General features: G+C 56.9%; 2 protein-coding genes across 4 annotated transcripts in view; both read left to right on the top strand.

Moving 5' to 3' along the window:
- Positions 1-21,954, top strand: part of FOXN3 (forkhead box N3) — a 188,418-nt gene that overhangs the window by 15,573 nt on the left and 150,891 nt on the right. The window lies entirely within an intron of this gene.
- Positions 1-21,954, top strand: part of EFCAB11 (EF-hand calcium binding domain 11) — a 49,533-nt gene that overhangs the window by 10,644 nt on the left and 16,935 nt on the right. For 2 of the 3 annotated variants that reach the window (XM_075331147.1, XM_075331149.1), the window contains exons 2-5: positions 92-187; positions 1,653-1,695; positions 2,347-2,448; positions 5,044-5,134. In XM_075331147.1, the coding sequence (XP_075187262.1) occupies positions 92-187; positions 1,653-1,695; positions 2,347-2,448; positions 5,044-5,134 (332 nt within the window). The remainder of the gene's footprint in view (positions 1-91; positions 188-1,652; positions 1,696-2,346; positions 2,449-5,043; positions 5,135-21,954) is intronic. The other variant, XM_075331148.1, reaches the window with a different exon arrangement.

Below are 21,954 nucleotides of genomic sequence, written 5' to 3'. Positions count from 1 at the left end.
GAATCCTCCCTGACTTCTATACCAGCGCAGACCCGCCACTCCAGACACCTCACATAAGGACGATTCCTCGCTGACTGTCCTGTGTCTGCAGGTGTTCGGGGCTTGTGATGACGGCAGGAAGGGCTATCTGAGCAGAGAAGATCTGAAGGTGGCGGTCGTGATGTTATTTGGGTATAAACCCTCCAAGGTAATCCGCTCGGCCCTGTATGTAGGTGAAAATGTAGAAACCTCCTGGTGTGTTCCCACAGTCCTCCAGCAGATGGCAGCAGTTAGTCACTGACCTACTGAAATTCCCGCTCACATTTCCTATGGGCGCTGTTGGCATTTTTTTATTTTTGTCTACGGCTCCTGATGATGACCACGATCCTCCAGGAACAATGGCCACGTGTTCCCATCATCTGTCTTTTCTGTTATACTCAGCGTCCATACCGCAGTTTAGTCTTGAGTAACTTTTCCATCTCCTTTACCCCTCTTGGGCTAGTTTTATAATAATAATATTTATTCATTTATATAGCGCTATTAATTCCACAGCGCTTTACATACACTGGCAACACTGTCCCCATTGGGGCTTACAATCTAAGTTCCCTATGAGTATGTTTTTGGAGTGTGGGAGGAAACCCGAGAACCTGGAGTAAACCCGAGCAAACACGGGGAGAACATACAAACTCCTTGCAGATGGTGTCCTTGGTGGGATTTGAACCCAGGACCCCGGCGCTGCAAGACTGCTGTGTTAACCACTGAGCCACCACAAGACTGCAGTGTTAACCACTGAGCCACCACAAGACTGCAGTGCTAACCACTGAGCCACCCCAAGACTGCAGTGCTAACCACTGAGCCACCCCAAGACTGCAGTGCTAACCACTGAGCCACCCCAAGACTGCAGTGCTAACCACTGAGCCACCCCAAGACTGCAGTGCTAACCATTGAGCCACCCCAAGACTGCAGTGCTAACCATTGAGCCACCCCAAGACTGCAGTGCTAACCACTGAGCCACCCCAAGACTGCAGTGCTAACCGCTGAGCCACCCCAAGACTGCAGTGCTAACCACTGAGCCACCACAAGACTGCTGTGCTAACCACTGAGCGACCACAAGACTGCTGTGTTAACCACTGAGCCACCACAAGGCTGCAGTGCTAACCACTGAGCGACCCCAAGACTGCAGTGCTAACCACTGAGCGACCCCAAGACTGCAGTGCTAACCACTGAGCCACCCCAAGACTGCAGTGCTAACCACTGAGCCACCCCAAGACTGCAGTGCTAACCACTGAGCCACCCCAAGGCTGCAGTGCTAACCACTGAGCCACCCCAAGGCTGCAGTGCTAACCACTGAGCCACCGTGCCACCCATGGCCTTCTCTCCATGCACAAGGCTGTTTGTAGAGATCTGCTCTGAGCCGGCTCCACGTTACCTCCGTCCCTTGTATGAGACATGTCCCACTTAGCTTTTCCTACCCGAGCCCCCCCTGCGCACTGCTACCCTGCAAACTGGGAACCAGCAGGATTCTGGATTTTGCTTTGGGCTTGAATAGAGAAGAAAACCTCCTGTAATTAATATTTTAGGAGTCATTCATGTTGCGTAGATCTGTGTTCAGACGATGTCTCCCCGTGCAGCCGCCTCTGACTCTCATGGTTCTGGTTCTTGGTTTCTTTCAGATGGAAGTGGACACAATGGTGCCGGGCCTGTCCAAGACTGGAGGTAACGGGCAATGATCTGCGCCGGTTGTTAAATTTCTCACTTTTTTTTAGATTGTATGACAGAGCCGGGCTAATGTATAAAGGATTGTTCACACACAGTTTTTTGCTCGCCGCGTTTTACAGTAGCTTTTCTTGTGTTACTTGAGTTGCGATGTGAAGGAACGCACGGACCCAGCATGAGGATGGGACCGGCAGAGAGCGGCAATGAGAAGCGGCAGCTCCGGGATTGTGCCCTCGTGTACAGGGCTCGTCTCTGATCACATCTCCTTCCATTTCTGTCCCCTTTACATAAAACAAAGCTTATTACTACGACAACCCCAAAAGCTGCGCTCACTTCAGATACCCCCATCGGTGACAGTCCTGTAATAGGGGATGTTCCCAGCGCATCCCATAGAAGGGTCACCCCATGTCGTTCAGCCGAAGAGCAGTTTAAAAGGGAGTATAACACTTACTGCAATGAAAGGAGAATTTGGGGGATGAAGTCCCCACTAATGGTGCACAGGCTGCTGCTGTGTGGCCCCCCATTGTTCACAGGCGGGGCTGTGGTACTGTGATTGACAGGTCTGCTCTAGGGTCCGGCTGTGTGACGCAGTGCTGGGACGTCACTGAATATAGAGGCATTAGGGTATAACGGCGTCTTCTTACTTCACAGCAGTGACCCCTGATGACTTTGTGACGCTGATGACCCTGAAGAGCCGAGCGCAGCGGAGCTGGGGGGACCACAGACAGATCTTCTCAGTGTTTGATACTCACTGTGAGTATTGACCTCCACAATCTGCTCCCCCGTAACGTATCATCACAGCAGCAGGTTCGCTTTTAACCCAACCACACCTATTGCCAATCCATATCATACGCATAAATAGCCTGGGTCTCCGCTTCCCATACACAGTAAGTTTTTTAACTGCATGAGAGGACACACACGAGCTCGGGACCCCAACGTAGAGAAATACTTTGGCGTAGTGTTGGGGTCTATTGCATTGATCAATTCAGTAGCTACATTTCTCTTTATTCATATGTTCATGGCAGTAATGCAGGTTCCATTTTTCACATTTCATCCTTACATATAGCTATTGGATTTTTCAAGTCAGTATTCACACAGCAGTTTCTGCTATTTCATGTATTCCCCTTACACAGTCACTGGTGTGCATACCTTATCTCCCCATAGTGATGTTTTTTTAGGTTTTTGCACCCAGTTCAGACTTAGAATGGTGTTCCAAACGTTATTCCTTATCGCTTTTAACCCAAGACTTCCCCGAATTCCTTAGTGATTTTTTTTTTTACCATATATTCATTTGTCTGTGCCTGTGTCTCCTCACATTTAGGCTATGTGCCCACGGGAGCTCGTACCTGCGGATATATCCGCAGGTATGGCCGCAGGTTTCCCGCAGCTGCCCGACGACATCCAAAGCTATTTTTAGCTGCGGCAGTACAGCGGAATAGCTGCGGAAAACCTGCGGACATTCATGCGATTTACCTGCGGACGTCTCGGCCTCTATCTCCATAGTGGAGGGCCGGGATTTCCGCAGGTAAATCCGCAGGAATAATTGACATGAAGTTATGTGCGGCTGCGGGACACCCGCAGCATATTACTCAGCTGCACATACCACAGCATGGACACAATCACTCCCCATGTCCCATAGGATAACATGGGGAGTGACTGTACATGCTAAAACCTGCAGATTTATCTGGAAAATACAGAAAAATCTGCAGGTTTTCCGCGGCAAAATCCGCAGAAGCAAGCTCCCGTGGGCACATAGCCTTATACTGTATACACCGGTCCTGGGGAGGTGAAGCTGCAGATCAGGTCCTGTTGTCTGGACCGTCCTCACATATGTATACAGCCACCATCCCCAATATTCAGTGCAGCCACTCTGCACAGCATGGAATACTTAGCTGTCTGTCTGATGATGTATACTAGGGGGCCGCACCTTGTATCGCAGCCCCCCCACCTATAATGCTCCGTCCGGCTCCCTATACTGCATGCTCCACAAGTTATACAGGGGTCGCACCATGTCCCCTATAACGCTCTGTACGGCTCCCTATACTGCACACTCCATAAGTTATACAGGGGGCCGCACCCTGCATAGCAGCCCCCCCTATAACACTTCATCCAGCGCCCTGTATACTACCCGCTCCACAAGTTATACAGGGGGGCCGCACCCTGTATAGCAGCCCCCCCTATAACGCTCCGTACGGCGCCCTGTATACTGCACGCTCCACAAGTTATACAGGGGGCCGCACCCTGTATAGCAGCCCCCCCTATAACGCTCTGTCCGGCTCCCTATACTGCATGCTCCACAAGTTATACAGGGGGCCGCACCCTGTATAGCAGCCCCCCCTATAACGCTCCGTCCGGCTCCCTGTATACTGCATGCTCCACAAGTTATACAGGGGGGCCGCACCCTGTATAGCAGCCCCCCCTATAACGCTCCGTCCGGCGCCCTGTATACTGCACGCTCCACAAGTTATACAGGGGGCCGCACCCTGTATAGCAGCCCCCCTATAACGCTCCATCCGGCACCCTATACTGCACGCTCCACAAGTTATACAGGGGGCCGCACCCTGTATAGCAGCCCCCCTATAACTCTGTCTGGCGCCCTGTATACTGCACGCTCCACAAGTTATACAGGGGGCCGCACCCTGTATAGCAGCCCCCCCTATAACGCTCCGTCCGGCTCCCTATACTGCATGCTCCACAAGTTATACAGGGGGCCGCACCCTGTATAGCAGCCCCCCTATAACTCTCTGTCCGGCGCCCTGTATACTGCACACTCCACAAGTTGCACAGGGGGCCGCACCCTGTATAGCAGCCCCCCCATAATGCTCCGTCCAGCTCCCTATACTGCACTACCACAAGTTATACAGGGGGCTGCACCCTGCATAGCAGCCCCCCCTATAACGCTCCATCCAGCTCCCTATACTGCACTACCACAAGTTATACAGGGGGCCACACCCTGTATAGCAGCCCCCCCTATAACGCTCCATCCAGCTCCCTATACTGCACAAGTTATACAGGGGACCGCACCCTGTATAGCAGCCCCCCCTATAACGCTCTGTCTGGCGCCCTGTATACTGCACGCTCCACAAGTTATACAGGGGGCCGCACCCTGTATAGCAGCCCCCCTATAACGCTCTGTCCGGCATCCTGTATACTGCTCTACCACAAGTTATACAGGGGGCCGCACCATGTATAGCAGCCCCCCCTATAACGCTCTGTCTGGCGTCCTGTATACTGCACACTCCACAAGTTATACAGGGGGCCGCCGTGTGTCCATGCGTAGTTTCCATGTGGGCTGATGGGTTGTCTCCAGATTTTGACCCCATAAACTTCTTCTATCGTTCTCCACAGGTCGTGGATTTTTAAATTTGGACGACTTTAAGCGCGGATTTCAGCGAGTGGCTCCACGTTTATCCGAGCAGACGATCATCGAGGCTTTCAGGTGAGCAGGGGCTTTCAGGTGAGCAGGGGGCTTTCAGGTGAGCAGGGGCTTTCAGGTGAGCAGGGGGCTTTCAGGTGAGCAGAGGCTTTCAGGTGAGCAGAGGCTTTCAGGTGAGCAGGGGGCTTTCAGGTGAGCAGGGGCTTTCAGGTGGGCAGGGGCTTTCAGGTGAGCAGGGGGCTTTCAGGTGAGCAGAGGCTTTCAGGTGAGCAGGGTGTTTCAGGTGAGCAGAGGCTTTCAGGTGAGCAGAGGCTTTCAGGTGAGCAGGGGGCTTTCAGGTGAGCAGGGGCTTTCAGGTGAGCAGAGGCTTTCAGGTGAGCAGGGGGCTTTCAGGTGAGCAGGGGGCTTTCAGGTGAGCAGAGGCTTTCAGGTGAGCAGGGGGCTTTCAGGTGATCAGGGGCTTTCAGGTGAGCAGAGGCTTTCAGGTGAGCAGGGGGCTTTCAGGTGAGCAGGGGGCTTTCAGGTGAGCAGGGGGCTTTCAGGTGATCAGGGGCTTTCAGGTGAGCAGAGGCTTTCAGGTGAGCAGAGGCTTTCAGGTGAGCAGGGGCTTTCAGGTGAGCAGAGGCTTTCAGGTGAGCAGGGGGTTTCAGGTGAGCAGGGGCTTTCAGGTGAGCAGAGGCTTTCAGGTGAGCAGGGGCTTTCAGGTGAGCAGGGGCTTTCAGGTGAGCAGGGGCTTTCAGGTGAGCAGAGGCTTTCAGGTGAGCAGAGGCTTTCAGGTGAGCAGGGGCTTTCAGGTGAGCAGGGGGCTTTCAGGTGAGCAGGGGCTTTCAGGTGAGCAGGGGCTTTCAGGTGAGCAGAGGCTTTCAGGTGAGCAGAGGCTTTCAGGTGATCAGGGGCTTTCAGGTGAGCAGAGGCTTTCAGGTGAGCAGAGGCTTTCAGGTGAGCAGAGGCTTTCAGGTGATCAGGGGCTTTCAGGTGAGCAGAGGCTTTCAGGTGAGCAGGGGGTTTCAGGTGAGCAGGGGCTTTCAGGTGAGCAGGGGCTTTCAGGTGAGCAGGGGGCTTTCAGGTGAGCAGGGGGTTTCAGGTGAGCAGGGGGTTTCAGGTGAGCAGAGGCTTTCAGGTGAGCAGAGGCTTTCAGGTGAGCAGAGGCTTTCAGGTGAGCAGGGGGCTTTCAGGTGAGCAGGGGCTTTCAGGTGAGCAGGGGGCTTTCAGGTGAGCAGGGGGCTTTCAGGTGAGCAGAGGCTTTCAGGTGAGCAGGGGGCTTTCAGGTGAGCAGAGGCTTTCAGGTGAGCAGGGGGTTTCAGGTGAGCAGAGGCTTTCAGGTGAGCAGGGGGCTTTCAGGTGAGCAGGGGGCTTTCAGGTGAGCAGGGGGCTTTCAGGTGAGCAGAGGCTTTCAGGTGAGCAGGGGGCTTTCAGGTGAGCAGGGGGCTTTCAGGTGAGCAGGGGGCTTTCAGGTGAGCAGAGGCATTCACCCTGCTGCACAATTAAAGCCAAATGTGAACACACACTTAAAGGGGTTGGTTAGTCTGAGCCCGATCATGGGGGGACGGTCCAGGAATAGGCTGTTATTGCAGCTGCCAAGGGTTCGACAGGACATATTAGATGCCCCCTTTACCTCCTATGGCCGGTAATGTGTGGGACCCCCTATGTACCCTGCCTGTGCTCTTAGACAGGACATATTAGATGCCCCCTGTGTCTTTGGCTGATGATGTGTGGGACCCCCTATGTACCCTGCCTGTGCTCATAGACAGGACATATTAGATGCCCCCTGTCTCTTTGGCCGATGATGTGTGGGACCCCCTATGTACCCTGCCTGTGCTCATAGACAGGACATATTAGACGCCCCCCTTTCTCTTTGGCTGATGATGTGTGGGACCCCCTATGTACCCTGCTTGTGCTCTTGGACAGGACACATTAGACGCCCCCCTTTCTCTTTGGCTGATGATGTGTGGGACCCCCTATGTACCCTGCCTGTGCTCTTAGATAGGACATGTTAGACACCCCCATAATGTGTGGGACCCCCTATGTACCCTGCCTATGCTCTAGGACAGGACATATTAGACGCCCCCCTTTCTCTTTGGCTAATGATGTGTGGGACCCCCTATTTACCCTGCCTGTGTTCTTAGACAGGACATATTAGACACCCCCTTTCTCTTTGGCCGATGATATGTGGGACCCCCTATGTACCCTGCCTGTGCTCTTGGACAGGACACATTAGACGCCCCCCTTTCTCTTTGGCTGATGATGTGTGGGACCCCCTATGTACCCTGCCTGTGCTCATAGACAGGACATATTAGATGCCCCCCTGTCTCTTTGGCCGATGATGTGTGGGACCCCCTATGTACCCTGCCTGTGCTCTTGGACAGGACATATTCGACGCCCCCCTGTCTCTTTGGCCGATGATGTGTGGGACCCCCTATGTACCCTGCCTGTGTTCTTAGACAGGACATATTAGACGCCCCCCTTTCTCTTTGGCTGATGATGTGTGGGACCCCCTATGTACCCTGCTTGTGCTCTTGGACAGGACACATTAGACGCCCCCCTTTCTCTTTGGCCGATGATGTGTGGGACCCCCTATGTACCCTGCCTGTGTTCTTAGACAGGACATATTAGACGCCCCCCTTTCTCTTTGGCCGATGATGTGTGGGACCCCCTATGTACCCTGCCTGTGCTGTTAGACGGGGTGTAACGCATATAAATGTGGTATTTGTGTGATGGGGCAGAGCTATTTCGTGTCTGCCCGCTCTCCGTGTCTGTAGCTGCTGCGCTGACAATGAGCGCAGCATTTGGGGGTGATTTATTGCATGAGATGGCGTTGCCTCCATTATTTGCGGTGACATCCGTAGCGCGGCGCTCTCTTTAACATTCCGGTCTGTCCTCCCCGCTTATCACTTGCAGCTGAATTTCCAGCCGGACGATGATACCAGTTGCTGCAGAATTCTGAGTCCAGACAGACCTCACGGGGGGCGGCGAAAACCGTTTAGGTCCCGAGCGCTCACCGCTATAAAATAATAACCCCCCCCCCTCCACAAGCAATCGAGCCCCCGAGAAGCCGCCAAATCCGAGCAGGCAGGACGTAGTGAACGCCACTCGCCAACCTGGAAAGGGCGCTTTTTACTGCGCGCTGATTAGCATGCTCGGGAGGCGGCGTGCCCTGCATTTTATTGCACCATTATTGCCTTCTATTATCTCCCCTCGGTCCTGCACCGCGGTAGATAAACACGGGGGGTCAGACGCCGGGAGCACCTCCAATTATTTCACTTCATTGTCCGCTAATAACGACCTCATTGTTTGCTGCCTCCCTCCTGTAATTCGAGGCAGAAGCCGCGCGATCCGCGGCTCGCGACAATAGAGGCGCTGATACCGCGCTCCCTCTGCAAGTTAGATTTATGAACCCGTACTACGGAGCCGAATGAATCTCCTGCGCTCATCTCCCAGCGCCGGTCGCCATGGAAACCGCATACACAGAGCGGCGGCGTTTCACCTCTGGTGATTCCGTCAGACGGTTTTTTTTTTTTTCTTCCCTTTTTTCCTTTGTTGCTCCAGCTTAAGCAGCTGTCTCCCAGCCTTTCATCACCGGAAAATTAATCATTGGCGCAGGTCTTCCTCTTCTCTCTGCGTCCTCCTCATACAACATTTATAAACGGCTTTTTAGCGCTGCAAAAAAGAAAAAGTATAAAGAGCAGCGACTCATTAACGGCTGCGGATCTGTCTCCGGGTCCCAGGTAAATGCTGCCATTTTATACAATGCGACACTTTTACACGGACGCACGGGCGGGGAACAGGGGCAACACAGGAAAGGGTTAATTTTGACCGATCTTCCAGTTTGTCATTCCTGTTGTGGATGCCACCAGATAACAATAGCACCCGACTTTAGTTAGAAAACAAGCAAAGGTATAGGTATAGCGCCATCACATACCTCAGCGCTGTAGTTTAAAAAATTGTGAATAAATATTAATAAAGTTAAAAAAAAATGAAAATATTAATTTAAAAATTTAAAAAAATTAATCTGTAAACATTTGGCAGAATTGGTAAAAATGGATATAAAAGTAACAAAAAAATAAAGCAGTAAAAACAATAGATTAAAAACGAGTAAATCGTATGTGGAAAAAAATAAAGTAAAAAAAATAAACAGAAAAATCTATGATAAACAGGTGAAAACAATCTGAAAAAATAAAACGCAGTAAAAAAAGATGAAAAATCAGTGAAAAAAAACAATAAAGAAAAGAAAGGAATAAATAATCTTTTTTCAGCTTTCTGCACCTATATGTGCCATAGCAATCTGCTGGGAATATTGTTTATTTTCCACGTTCTCCCCTCATTTCTGTGTTTTTGGTGCAGGTTTGCGGGGGCTTTTCTCAGATCGGCGGTGCCCTCCAGCGCAGGCGTTTTCCGCTGATCACATGCACTTTTCTGCAGAGTTTCTGCTTTGTGGCACCCCGGCCTTATCGAGTGACGGATATTGTGATTTCCTCGGAGGATTCCTGCCGTCTGTCTGATTATGACCCCCGTGTCTCGCAGAGTATCCGCTGCCCGTGCTGCCGCTCGTCTCGCAGAGTATCCGCTGCCCGTGCTGCCGCTCGTCTCGCAGAGTATCCGCTGCCCGTGCTGCCGCTCGTCTCGCAGAGTATCCGCTGCCCGTGCTGCCGCTCGTCTCACAGAGTATCCGCTGCCCGTGCTGCCGCTCGTCTCGCAGAGTATCCGCTGCCCGTGCTGCCGCTCGTCTCGCAGAGTATCCACTGCCCGTGCTGCCGCTCGTCTCGCAGAGTATCCGCTGCCCTGCTGCCGCTCGTCTCGCAGAGTATCCGCTGCCCTGCTGCCGCTCGTCTCGCAGAGTATCCGCTGCCCTGCTGCCACTCGTCTCGCAGAGTATCCGCTGCCCGTGCTGCCGCTCGTCTCGCAGAGTATACGCTGCCCGTGCTGCCGCTCGTCTCGCAGCGTATCCGCTGCCCGTGCTGCCGCTCGTCTCGCAGCGTATCCGCTGCCCGTGCTGCCGCTCGTCTCGCAGAGTATCCGCTGCCCTGCTGCCGCTCGTCTCGCAGAGTATCCGCTGCCCTGCTGCCGCTCGTCTCGCAGCGTATCCGCTGCCCTGCTGCCGCTCGTCTCGCAGAGTATCCGCTGCCCTGCTGCCGCTCGTCTCGCAGAGTATCCGCTGCCCTGCTGCCGCTCGTCTCGCAGAGTATCCGCTGCCCTGCTGCCGCTCGTCTCGCAGAGTATCCGCTGCCCTGCTGCCGCTCGTCTCGCAGAGTATCCGCTGCCCTGCTGCCGCTCGTCTCGCAGAGTATCCGCTGCCCTGCTGCCGCTCGTCTCGCAGAGTATCCGCTGCCCTGCTGCCGCTCGTCTCGCAGAGTATCCGCTGCCCTGCTGCCGCTCGTCTCGCAGAGTATCCGCTGCCCTGCTGCCGCTCGTCTCGCAGAGTATCCGCTGCCCGTGCTGCCGCTCGTCTCGCAGAGTATCCGCTGCCCGTGCTGCCGCTCGTCTCGCAGAGTATCCGCTGCCCTGCTGCCGCTCGTCTCGCAGAGTATCCGCTGCCCTGCTGCCGCTCGTCTCGCAGAGTATCCGCTGCCCTGCTGCCGCTCGTCTCGCAGAGTATCCGCTGCCCTGCTGCCGCTCGTCTCGCAGAGTATCCGCTGCCCTGCTGCCGCTCGTCTCGCAGAGTATCCGCTGCCCTGCTGCCGCTCGTCTCGCAGAGTATCCGCTGCCCTGCTGCCGCTCGTCTCGCAGAGTATCTGCTGCCGCTCGTCTCGCAGAGTATCCGCTGCCCTGCTGCCGCTCGTCTCGCAGAGTATCCGCTGCCCTGCTGCCGCTCGTCTCGCAGAGTATCCGCTGCCCTGCTGCCGCTCGTCTCGCAGAGTATCCGCTGCCCTGCTGCCGCTCGTCTCGCAGAGTATCCGCTGCCCTGCTGCCGCTCGTCTCGCAGAGTATCCGCTGCCCTGCTGCCGCTCGTCTCGCAGAGTATCCGCTGCCCTGCTGCCGCTCGTCTCGCAGAGTATCCGCTGCCCGTGCTGCCGCTCGTCTCGCAGAGTATCCGCTGCCCTGCTGCCGCTCGTCTCGCAGAGTATCCGCTGCCCGTGCTGCCGCTCGTCTCGCAGAGTATCCGCTGCCCTGCTGCCGCTCGTCTCGCAGAGTATCCGCTGCCCTGCTGCCGCTCGTCTCGCAGAGTATCCGCTGCCCTGCTGCCGCTCGTCTCGCAGAGTATCCGCTGCCCGTGCTGCCGCTCGTCTCGCAGAGTATCCGCTGCCCGTGCTGCCGCTCGTCTCGCAGAGTATCCGCTGCTCTGCTGCCGCTCGTCTCGCCGTGACCTTCCTCACAGTTTTGTCATTGATGCTGAAAATGCCACAACACAAAGGATTAGACGGCGATGAGGCAGCAGATGGGGGTAATGTCTGGTCATATCACCGCTCTATAGAATGGGGGGCCGCGGCGTCCCCTGCACAGGACCCCCCCCCCGGCAGGAGACGGCCCTTGTGCTCCGCTGCTGGTATATACTGCGGCTGGTACCGCTCCATTTGCTTTATTTGTTCATTTTTCTCACTCTTTTATGTTGCTTTTCATTCCTTGTGCAACTTCTTTGAGTAAAGCCCCCCCCTCCCCCTCCCCAGCCGGGACCATCGAATCATCCCCCACTAGTGTGAAGAAATAAACGGCGACACTTCACATTCTCAGCTTTCTGACAAGCAAACAAAATATGATGCAAAAAAAAAATTATCTCAGCCATATGGCTCGAGAAATGTGTCAGCGGACGAACTGCGCAAAGCCTCGCAGGCACAAGATCTCACGTGCCGAGAGTGTGCAGCAAGCAAATCTGCAGCATGCTGAAACCGGGAAAACCCACCACAAGAAGGCCTGAGCTCCAGGTGTACTGCACCAGCAGAATCGTGAGTGCAGCTCTGGAGAACAATACAGGATAAGTAATGTATGTACACAGTGACTGCACCAGCAGAATCGTGAGTGCAGCTCTGGAGTATAATACAGGAGGTAACTCAGGATCAGTAATGTATGTACACAGTGACTGCACCAGCAGAATCATGAGTGCAGCTCTGGGGTATAATACAGGAGGTAACTCAGGATCAGTAATGTATGTACACAGTGACTGCACCAGCAGAATCGTGAGTGCAGCTCTGGAGTACAATACAGGATAAGTAATGTATGTACACAGTGACTGCACCAGCAGAATCGTGAGTGCAGCTCTGGAGTATAATACAGGAGGTAACTCAGGATCAGTAATGTATGTACACAGTGACTGCACCAGCAGAATAGTGAGTGCAGCTCTGGAGTATAATGCAGGAGGTAACTCAGGATCAGTAATGTAATGTATGCACACAGTGACTGCACCAGCAGAATAGTGAGTGCAGCTCTGGAGTATAATACAGGAGGTAACTCAGGATCAGTAATGTAATGTATGTACACAGTGACTGCACCAGCAGAATAGTGAGTGCTGCTCTGGAGTATAATACAGGAGGTAACTCAGGATCAGTAATGTAATGTACACAGTGACTGCACCAGCAGAATAGGGAGTGCAGCTCTGGAGTATAATACAGGAGGTAACTCAGGATCAGTAATGTATGTACACTGACTGCACCAGCAGAATAGTGAGTGCAGCTCTGGAGTATAATACAAGATGTAACTCAGGATCAGTAATGTAATGTATGTACACAGTGACCGCACCAGCAGAATAGTGAGTGCAGCTCTGGAGTATAATACAGGATGTAACTCAGGATCAGTAATGTATGTACACAGTGAGTGCACCAGCAGAATAGTGAGTGCAGCTCTGGAGGATAATACAGGAGGTAACTCAGGATCAGTAATGTAATATATGTACACAGTGACTGCACCAGCAGAATAGTGAGTGCAGCTCTGGAGTATAATACAGGAGGTAACTCAGGATCAGTAATGTATGTATACAGTGAGTGCACCAGCAGAATAGTGAGTGCAGCTCTGGAGTATAATACAGGAGGTAACTCAGGATCAGTAATGTATGTACACAGTGATTCCACCAGCACAATAGTGAGTGCAGCTCTGGAGTATAATACAGGAGGTAACTCAGGATCAGTAATGTATGTACACAGTGACTGCACCAGCAGAATAGTGAGTGCAGCTCTGGAGTATAATACAGGAGGTAACTCAGGATCAGTAATGTAATGTATGTACACAGTGACTGCACCAGCAGAATAGTGAGTGCAGCTCTGGGGTATAATACAGGAGGTACTCAGGATCAGTAATGTAATGTATGTACACAGTGACTGCACCAGCAGAATAGTGAGTGCAGCTCTGGAGTATAATACAGGAGGTAACTCAGGATCAGTAATGTAATGTATGTACACAGTGACTGCACCAGCAGAATAGTGAGTGCAGCTCTGGAGTATAATACAGGAGGTAACTCAGGATCAGTAATGTATGTATACAGTGACTGCACCAGCAGAATAGTGAGTGCAGCTCTGGAGTATAATACAGGAGGTAACTCAGGATCAGTAATGTATGTATACAGTGAGTGCACCAGCAGAATAGTGAGTGCAGCTCTGGGGTATAATACGGATACCTGTCCATAGTGGGATGACGCTTTCGGCGTCTCTTTGCTCGTGAGAAGGTTGTGACCTCGCACATTTGTAGTTCGTCATTACTTTGCTCGTTAACCACTTGCTCGGGTCCTGCCGCCTCCTCTCCGGCAGTGAATGAGTTAAGTTGCGCTTGATTAGGCGTCTTTCTCCCTCCTGATTTATAATTGGTCCCTGGGAGAGAAGTCAATTACTTAATGCGCGCGGCTTGTGAAGCCGCATTGTGGAGCGTCCTTATCCGTGCGAGATACAGCGCCTCTTGTATTCAGCAACAGAGAAACAAACAGAATGAGCTGTGTAATTAATCTGACTGCCGAGCGCCGGGGAACAATGCCGTCTGGTGGAGCCGTAGCCGGCGGGAGATTCCCCGCAGGAGGTGCCTGGAGCTGCGCAGCCACCGAGGGAAGCGAGCGGGTGACGGAGCCTCCCGGCCACCCCTGGACATACGGGGAACGGGACCCCTCATTCACAGATGTCACGCGCGGCTCGTGGTCCTCAAATCTTGAAGCAGAAGGACAGCGTTTCCATCACATGGAGGCGCAAAATACTTTCTACAACTCTGTTCAACTTTCTGTATTATACTCCAGAGCTGCACTCACTGACATTACTGCGATTTTAGTATTAGAAAAAAAGCAACCAAGGCGCCAAAATGTAAAAGTCGCGTGCAACCTGCATTAAAGTCCACGGCGGGTGAAAGACCCAGAACAGAAAATCACACATTATATATAATATCCGAGGCGTACTCCCTCACTCCGGGGGTCTGTGCTGAGGCCGGGGGCAATGACCATCTGACTGCTGAGGTCAGGGATTGGCTACAGCACACCCAATGGCGCAACATTCCAGTCATTGGACCACTGCAGACAATCACAGGCCTCGAGAGACGGAAGAACACCGCATCATTACCTTCAGTCCCTGCATGGAGACCCCCAGTGTGATGTGCGCTGGGTCCAGGGGTAGAACAGGTGTAATTTTTATTTTTCTACTCATAGGGTGACCGCTTTGAATCACCCCATCCGAGGCCTGACTGGTCTGGGCCTTATCCCCCAGTGCCGGGGTTCTGCCACTGACGGGGGAGGGGGGGATGTGCTGCTGTACTGGGCTGAAGCATTGTGACGACCCCTCAGATGTGAGAGCAGGAGCGTGAGGCCGGGTTATATCTACTGAATGCACAAAAAATATGTATAGTATTCAGTTACAGGAAGCAGAGATCTTACAAACGCATTGCAATTGAAGCTGTGACCACTCTAGAGCGTCGTAGCTGAGGACTGAGGCTGGGAATGGCCTTTAGTGGAAGCTTCCTGACGCTGAGGATCCTGGCTGTGACCATCTGTGATCAGATCTGTGCTACCATGAGAGCCGAGTAATGGATAGCAGATGTCCCCCAGACCCACCAAACCTGAGCATCCTCGCCCTCCTCCTCCATCTGTGCCCTGCGATATGCCGGTGCCAGGGCCTCCGGCCGCACGACATTATACACCTCACACCCACAGCTCACCCTCCACACTTTATAAAGCCTTTTCTCCACACCGGGTGATCGCTGCTGGTGGAGGTGTGCCGGTCAGTCAGGGGTCTCTCCACTCCGGGTGACCGCTGCTGGTGGAGGTGTGCCGGTCAGTCAGGGGTCTCTTCACTCCGGGTGATCGCTGCTGGTGGAGGGTTGCCGGTCAGTCAGGGGTCTCTCCACTCCGGGTGATCGCTGCTGGTGGAGGTGTGCCGGTCAGTCAGGGGTCTCTCCACACCGGGTGACCGCTGCTGGTGGAGGGTTGCCGGTCAGTCAGGGGTCTCTTCACTCCGGGTGACCGCTGCTGGTGGAGGTGTGCCGGTCAGTCAGGGGTCTCTCCACTCCGGGTGACCGCTGCTGGTGGAGGTGTGCCGGTCAGTCAGGGGTCTCTTCACTCCGGGTGATCGCTGCTGGTGGAGGGTTGCCGGTCAGTCAGGGGTCTCTCCACTCCGGGTGACCGCTGCTGGTGGAGGTGTGCCGGTCAGTCAGGGGTCTCTTCACACCGGGTGATCGCTGCTGGTGGAGGTGTGCCGGTCAGTCAGGGGTCTCTTCACTCCGGGTGATCGCTGCTGGTGGAGGGTTGCCGGTCAGTCAGGGGTCTCTCCACTCCGGGTGATCGCTGCTGGTGGAGGTGTGCCGGTCAGTCAGGGGTCTCTCCACACCGGGTGACCGCTGCTGGTGGAGGTGTGCCGGTCAGTCAGGGGTCTCTTCACTCCGGGTGATCGCTGCTGGTGGAGGGTTGCCGGTCAGTCAGGGGTCTCTCCACTCCGGGTCACCGCTGCTGGTGGAGGTGTGCCGGTCAGTCAGGGGTCTCTTCATTCTGGGTGATCGCTGCTGGTGGAGGGTTGCCGGTCAGTCAGGGGTCTCTTCACACCGGGTGATCGCTGCTGGTGGAGGTGTGCCGGTCAGTCGGGTCTCTCCACTCCGGGTGATCGCTGCTGGTGGAGGTGTGCCGGTCAGTCAGGGGTCTCTCCACTCCGGGTGATCGCTGCTGGTGGAGGTTTGCCGGTCAGTCAGGGGTCTCTCCACTCCGGGTGATCGCTGCTGGTGGAGGTGTGCCGGTGAGTCAGGGGTCTCTCCACTCCGGGTGATCGCTGCTGGTGGAGGTGTGCCGGTGAGTCAGGGCTCTCTCCACTCCGGGTGACCGCTGCTGGTGGAGGTGTGCCGGTCAGTCAGGGGTCTCTCCACTCCGGGTGATCGCTGCTGGTGGAGGTGTGCCGGTCAGTCAGGGGTCTCTCCACTCCGGGTGACCGCTGCTGGTGGAGGTGTGCCGGTCAGTCAGGGGTCTCTTCACTCCGGGTGATCGCTGCTGGTGGAGGTGTGCTGGTCAGTCAGGGATCTCTCCACTCTGGGTGACCGCTGCTGGTGGAGGTGAGTCAGGGGTCTCTCCACTCCGGGTGATCGCTGCTGGTGGAGGTGTGCCGGTGAGTCAGGGGTCTCTCCACTCCGGGTGATCGCTGCTGGTGGAGGTGTGCCGGTCAGTCAGGGGTCTCTTCACACCGGGTGACCGCTGCTGGTGGAGGTGTGCCGGTGAGTCAGGGGTCTCTTCACACCGGGTGACCGCTGCTGATGGAGGTGTGCCGGTCAGTCAGGGGTCTCTTCACTCTGGGTGATTGCTGTTGGTGGAGGGTTGCCGGTCAGTCAGGGGTCTCTTCACACCGGGTGACCGCTGCTGGTGGAGGTGGAGGTGTGCCGGTCAGTCAGGGGTCTCTTCACTCCGGGTGATTGCTGTTGGTGGAGGTGTGGCGGTCAGTCAGGGGTCTCTTCACTCCGGGTGATTGCTGTTGGTGGAGGGTTGCCGGTCAGTCAGGGGTCTCTTCACTCCGGGTGACCGCTGCTGGTGGAGGGTTGCCGGTCAGTCAGGGGTCTCTCCACTCTGGGTGATCGCTGCTGGTGGAGGTGTGCCGGTGAGTCAGGGGTCTCTCCACTCTGGGTGATCGCTGCTGGTGGAGGGTTGCAGGTCAGTCAGGGGTCTCTCCACTCCGGGTGATCGCTGCTGGTGGAGGTGTGCCGGTCAGTCAGGGGTCTCTCCACACCGGGTGACCGCTGCTGGTGGAGGGTTGCCGGTCAGTCAGGGGTCTCTCCACTCCGGGTGACTGCTGCTGGTGGAGGTGTGCCGGTGAGTCAGGGGTCTCTCCACTCCGGGTGACCGCTGCTGGTGGAGGGTTGCTGGTCAGTCAGGGGTCTCTCCACTCCGGGTGATCGTTGTTGGTGGAGGGTTGCCGGTCAGTCAGGGGTCTCTCCACTCCGGGTGATCGTTGTTGGTGGAGGGTTGCCGGTCAGTCAGGGGTCTCTCCACTCCGGGTGATCGCTGCTGGTGGAGGTGTGCCGGTCAGTCAGGGGTCTCTTCACTCCGGGTCACCGCTGCTGGTGGAGGTGTGCCGGTCAGTCAGGGGTCTCTCCACACCGGGTGACCGCTGCTGGTGGAGGTGTGCCGGTCAGTCAGGGGTCTCTTCACTTCGGGTGATCGCTGTTGGTGGAGGTGTGCCGGTCAGTCAGGGGTCTCTCCACTCTGGATGATCGCTGCTGGTGGAGGGTTGCCGGTCAGTCAGGGGTCTCTCCACTCTGGGTGATCGCTGCTGGTGGAGGTGTGCCGGTCAGTCAGGGGTCTCTCCACTCTGGGTGATCGCTGCTGGTGGAGGTGTGCCGGTGAGTCAGGGGTCTCCACTCTGGGTGATCGCTGCTGGTGGAGGGTTGCCGGTCAGTCAGGGGTCTCTCCACTCCGGGTGATCGCTGCTGGTGGAGGTGTGCCGGTCAGTCAGGGGTCTCTCCACACCGGGTGACCGCTGCTGGTGGAGGGTTGCCGGTCAGTCAGGGGTCTCTTCACTCCGGGTCACCGCTGCTGGTGGAGGTGTGCCGGTCAGTCAGGGGTCTCTCCACACCGGGTGACCGCTGCTGGTGGAGGTGTGCCGGTCAGTCAGGGGTCTCTTCACTCCGGGTGATCGCTGCTGGTGGAGGTGTGCCGGTGAGTCAGGGGTCTCTCCACTCTGGGTGATCGCTGCTGGTGGAGGGTTGCCGGTCAGTCAGGGGTCTCTCCACTCCGGGTGATCGCTGCTGGTGGAGGTGTGCCGGTCAGTCAGGGGTCTCTCCACACCGGGTGACCGCTGCTGGTGGAGGGTTGCCGGTCAGTCAGGGGTCTCTCCACTCCGGGTGATCGCTGCTGGTGGAGGTGTGCCGGTCAGTCAGGGGTCTCTCCACACCGGGTGACCGCTGCTGGTGGAGGGTTGCCGGTGAGTCAGGGGTCTCTCCACTCCGGGTGACCGCTGCTGGTGGAGGGTTGCCGGTCAGTCAGGGGTCTCTCCACTCCGGGTGATCGCTGTTGGTGGAGGTGTGCCGGTGAGTCAGGGGTCTCTCCACTCCGGGTGATCGCTGCTGGTGGAGGTGTGTCGGTCAGTCAGGGGTCTCTCCACTCCGGGTGATCGTTGTTGGTGGAGGGTTGCCGGTCAGTCAGGGGTTTCTCCACTCCGGGTGACCGCTGCTGGTGGAGGTGTGCCGGTCAGTCAGGGGTCTCTTCACTCCGGGTGATCGCTGCTGGTGGAGGGTTGCCGGTCAGTCAGGGGTCTCTCCACTCCGGGTGATCGCTGCTGGTGGAGGTGTGCCGGTCAGTCAGGGGTCTCTTCACTCCGGGTGATCGCTGCTGGTGGAGGGTTGCCGGTCAGTCAGGGGTCTCTCCACTCCGGGTGACCGCTGCTGGTGGAGGTGTGCCGGTCAGTCAGGGGTCTCTTCACTCCGGGTGATCGCTGCTGGTGGAGGGTTGCCGGTCAGTCAGGGGTCTCTCCACTCCGGGTGATCGCTGCTGGTGGAGGTGTGCCGGTCAGTCAGGGGTCTCTTCACTCCGGGTGATCGCTGCTGGTGGAGGTGTGCTGGTCAGTCAGGGATCTCTCCACTCTGGGTGACCGCTGCTGATGGAGGTGAGTCAGAGGTCTCTCCACTCCGGGTGATCGCTGCTGGTGGAGGTGTGCCGGTGAGTCAGGGGGTCTCTCCACTCCGGGTGATCGCTGCTGGTGGAGGTGTGCCGGTCAGTCAGGGGTCTCTTCACACCGGGTGACCGCTGCTGGTGGAGGTGTGCCGGTGAGTCAGGGGTCTCTTCACACCGGGTGACCGCTGCTGGTGGAGGTGTGCCGGTCAGTCAGGGGTCTCTTCACTCCGGGTGATTGCTGTTGGTGGAGGTGTGCCGGTCAGTCAGGGGTCTCTTCACACCGGGTGACCGCTGCTGGTGGAGGTGTGCCGGTCAGTCAGGGGTCTCTTCACTCCGGGTGATCGCTGCTGGTGGAGGGTTGCCGGTCAGTCAGGGGTCTCTCCACTCCGGGTCACCGCTGCTGGTGGAGGTGTGCCGGTCAGTCAGGGGTCTCTTCACTCTGGGTGATCGCTGCTGGTGGAGGGTTGCCGGTCAGTCAGGGGTCTCTTCACACCGGGTGATCGCTGCTGGTGGAGGTGTGCCGGTCAGTCAGGGGTCTCTCCACTCCGGGTGATCGCTGCTGGTGGAGGTTTGCCGGTCAGTCAGGGGTCTCTCCACTCCGGGTGATCGCTGCTGGTGGAGGTGTGCCGGTGAGTCAGGGGTCTCTCCACTCCGGGTGATCGCTGCTGGTGGAGGTGTGCCGGTGAGTCAGGGGTCTCTCCGCTCCGGGTGACCGCTGCTGGTGGAGGTGTGCCGGTGAGTCAGGGGTCTCTCCACTCCGGGTGATCGCTGCTGGTGGAGGTGTGCCGGTCAGTCAGGGGTCTCTCCACTCCGGGTGACCGCTGCTGGTGGAGGTGTGCCGGTCAGTCAGGGGTCTCTTCACTCCGGGTGATCGCTGCTGGTGGAGGGTTGCCGGTCAGTCAGGGGTCTCTCCACTCCGGGTGATCGCTGCTGGTGGAGGTGCGCCGGTCAGTCAGGGGTCTCTCCACACCGGGTGACCGCTGCTGGTGGAGGGTTGCCGGTCAGTCAGGGGTCTCTTCACTCCGGGTGACCGCTGCTGGTGGAGGTGTGCCGGTCAGTCAGGGGTCTCTCCACTCCGGGTGACCGCTGCTGGTGGAGGTGTGCCGGTCAGTCAGGGGTCTCTTCACTCCGGGTGATCGCTGCTGGTGGAGGGTTGCCGGTCAGTCAGGGGTCTCCACTCCGGGTGACCGCTGCTGGTGGAGGTGTGCCGGTCAGTCAGGGGTCTCTTCACTCCGGGTGATCGCTGCTGGTGGAGGGTTGCCGGTCAGTCAGGGGTCTCTCCACTCCGGGTGATCGCTGCTGGTGGAGGTGTGCCGGTCAGTCAGGGGTCTCTCCACACCGGGTGACCGCTGCTGGTGGAGGGTTGCCGGTCAGTCAGGGGTCTCTTCACTCCGGGTGACCGCTGCTGGTGGAGGTGTGCCGGTCAGTCAGGGGTCTCTCCACTCCGGGTGACCGCTGCTGGTGGAGGTGTGCCGGTCAGTCAGGGGTCTCTTCACTCCGGGTGATCGCTGCTGGTGGAGGGTTGCCGGTCAGTCAGGGGTCTCTGCACTCCGGGTCACCGCTGCTGGTGGAGGTGTGCCGGTCAGTCAGGGGTCTCTTCACTCTTGGTGATCGCTGCTGGTGGAGGGTTGCCGGTCAGTCAGGGGTCTCTTCACACCGGGTGATCGCTGCTGGTGGAGGTGTGCCGGTCAGTCAGGGGTCTCTCCACTCCGGGTGATCGCTGCTGGTGGAGGTTTGCCGGTCAGTTAGGGGTCTCTCCACTCCGGGTGATCGCTGCTGGTGGAGGTGTGCCGGTGAGTCAGGGGTCTCTCCACTCCGGGTGATCGCTGCTGGTGGAGGTGTGCCGGTGAGTCAGGGGTCTCTCCACTCCGGGTGACCGCTGCTGGTGGAGGTGTGCCGGTCAGTCAGGGGTCTCTCCACTCCGGGTGATCGCTGCTGGTGGAGGTGTGCCGGTCAGTCAGGGGTCTCTCCACTCCGGGTGACCGCTGCTGGTGGAGGTGTGCCGGTCAGTCAGGGGTCTCTTCACTCCGGGTGATCGCTGCTGGTGGAGGTGTGCTGGTCAGTCATGGATCTCTCCACTCTGCGTGACCGCTGCTGGTGGAGGTGAGTCAGGGGTCTCTCCACTCCGGGTGATCGCTGCTGGTGGAGGTGTGCCGGTGAGTCAGGAGGTCTCTCCACTCCGGGTGATCGCTGCTGGTGGAGGTGTGCCGGTCAGTCAGGGGTCTCTTCACACCGGGTGACCGCTGCTGGTGGAGGTGTGCCGGTGAGTCAGGGGTCTCTTCACACCGGGTGACCGCTGCTGATGGAGGTGTGCCGGTCAGTCAGGGGTCTCTTCACTCTGGGTGATTGCTGTTGGTGGAGGGTTGCCGGTCAGTCAGGGGTCTCTTCACACCGGGTGACCGCTGCTGGTGGAGGTGTGCCGGTCAGTCAGGGGTCTCTTCACTCCGGGTGATTGCTGTTGGTGGAGGTGTGCCGGTCAGTCAGGGGTCTCTTCACTCCGGGTGATTGCTGTTGGTGGAGGTGTGCCGGTCAGTCAGGGGTCTCTTCACACCGGGTGACCGCTGCTGGTGGAGGTGTGCCGGTCAGTCAGGGGTCTCTTCACTCCGGGTGATTGCTGTTGGTGGAGGGTTGCCGGTCAGTCAGGGGTCTCTTCACTCCGGGTGACCGCTGCTGGTGGAGGGTTGCCGGTCAGTCAGGGGTCTCTCCACTCTGGGTGATCGCTGCTGGTGGAGGGTTGCCGGTCAGTCAGGGGTCTCTCCACTCTGGGTGATCGCTGCTGGTGGAGGTGTGCCGGTCAGTCAGGGGTCTCTCCACTCTGGGTGATCGCTGCTGGTGGAGGTGTGCCGGTGAGTCAGGGGTCTCTCCACTCTGGGTGATCGCTGCTGGTGGAGGGTTGCAGGTCAGTCAG

This window comes from Anomaloglossus baeobatrachus, chromosome 12 (assembly GCF_048569485.1).
Source record: "Anomaloglossus baeobatrachus isolate aAnoBae1 chromosome 12, aAnoBae1.hap1, whole genome shotgun sequence".
In the NCBI taxonomy this organism is placed as follows: Eukaryota; Metazoa; Chordata; class Amphibia; order Anura; family Aromobatidae; genus Anomaloglossus; species Anomaloglossus baeobatrachus.
The sequence above is the reverse complement of the archived record's forward strand: the minus strand, read 5'-3'. Positions and strand labels throughout refer to the sequence as shown.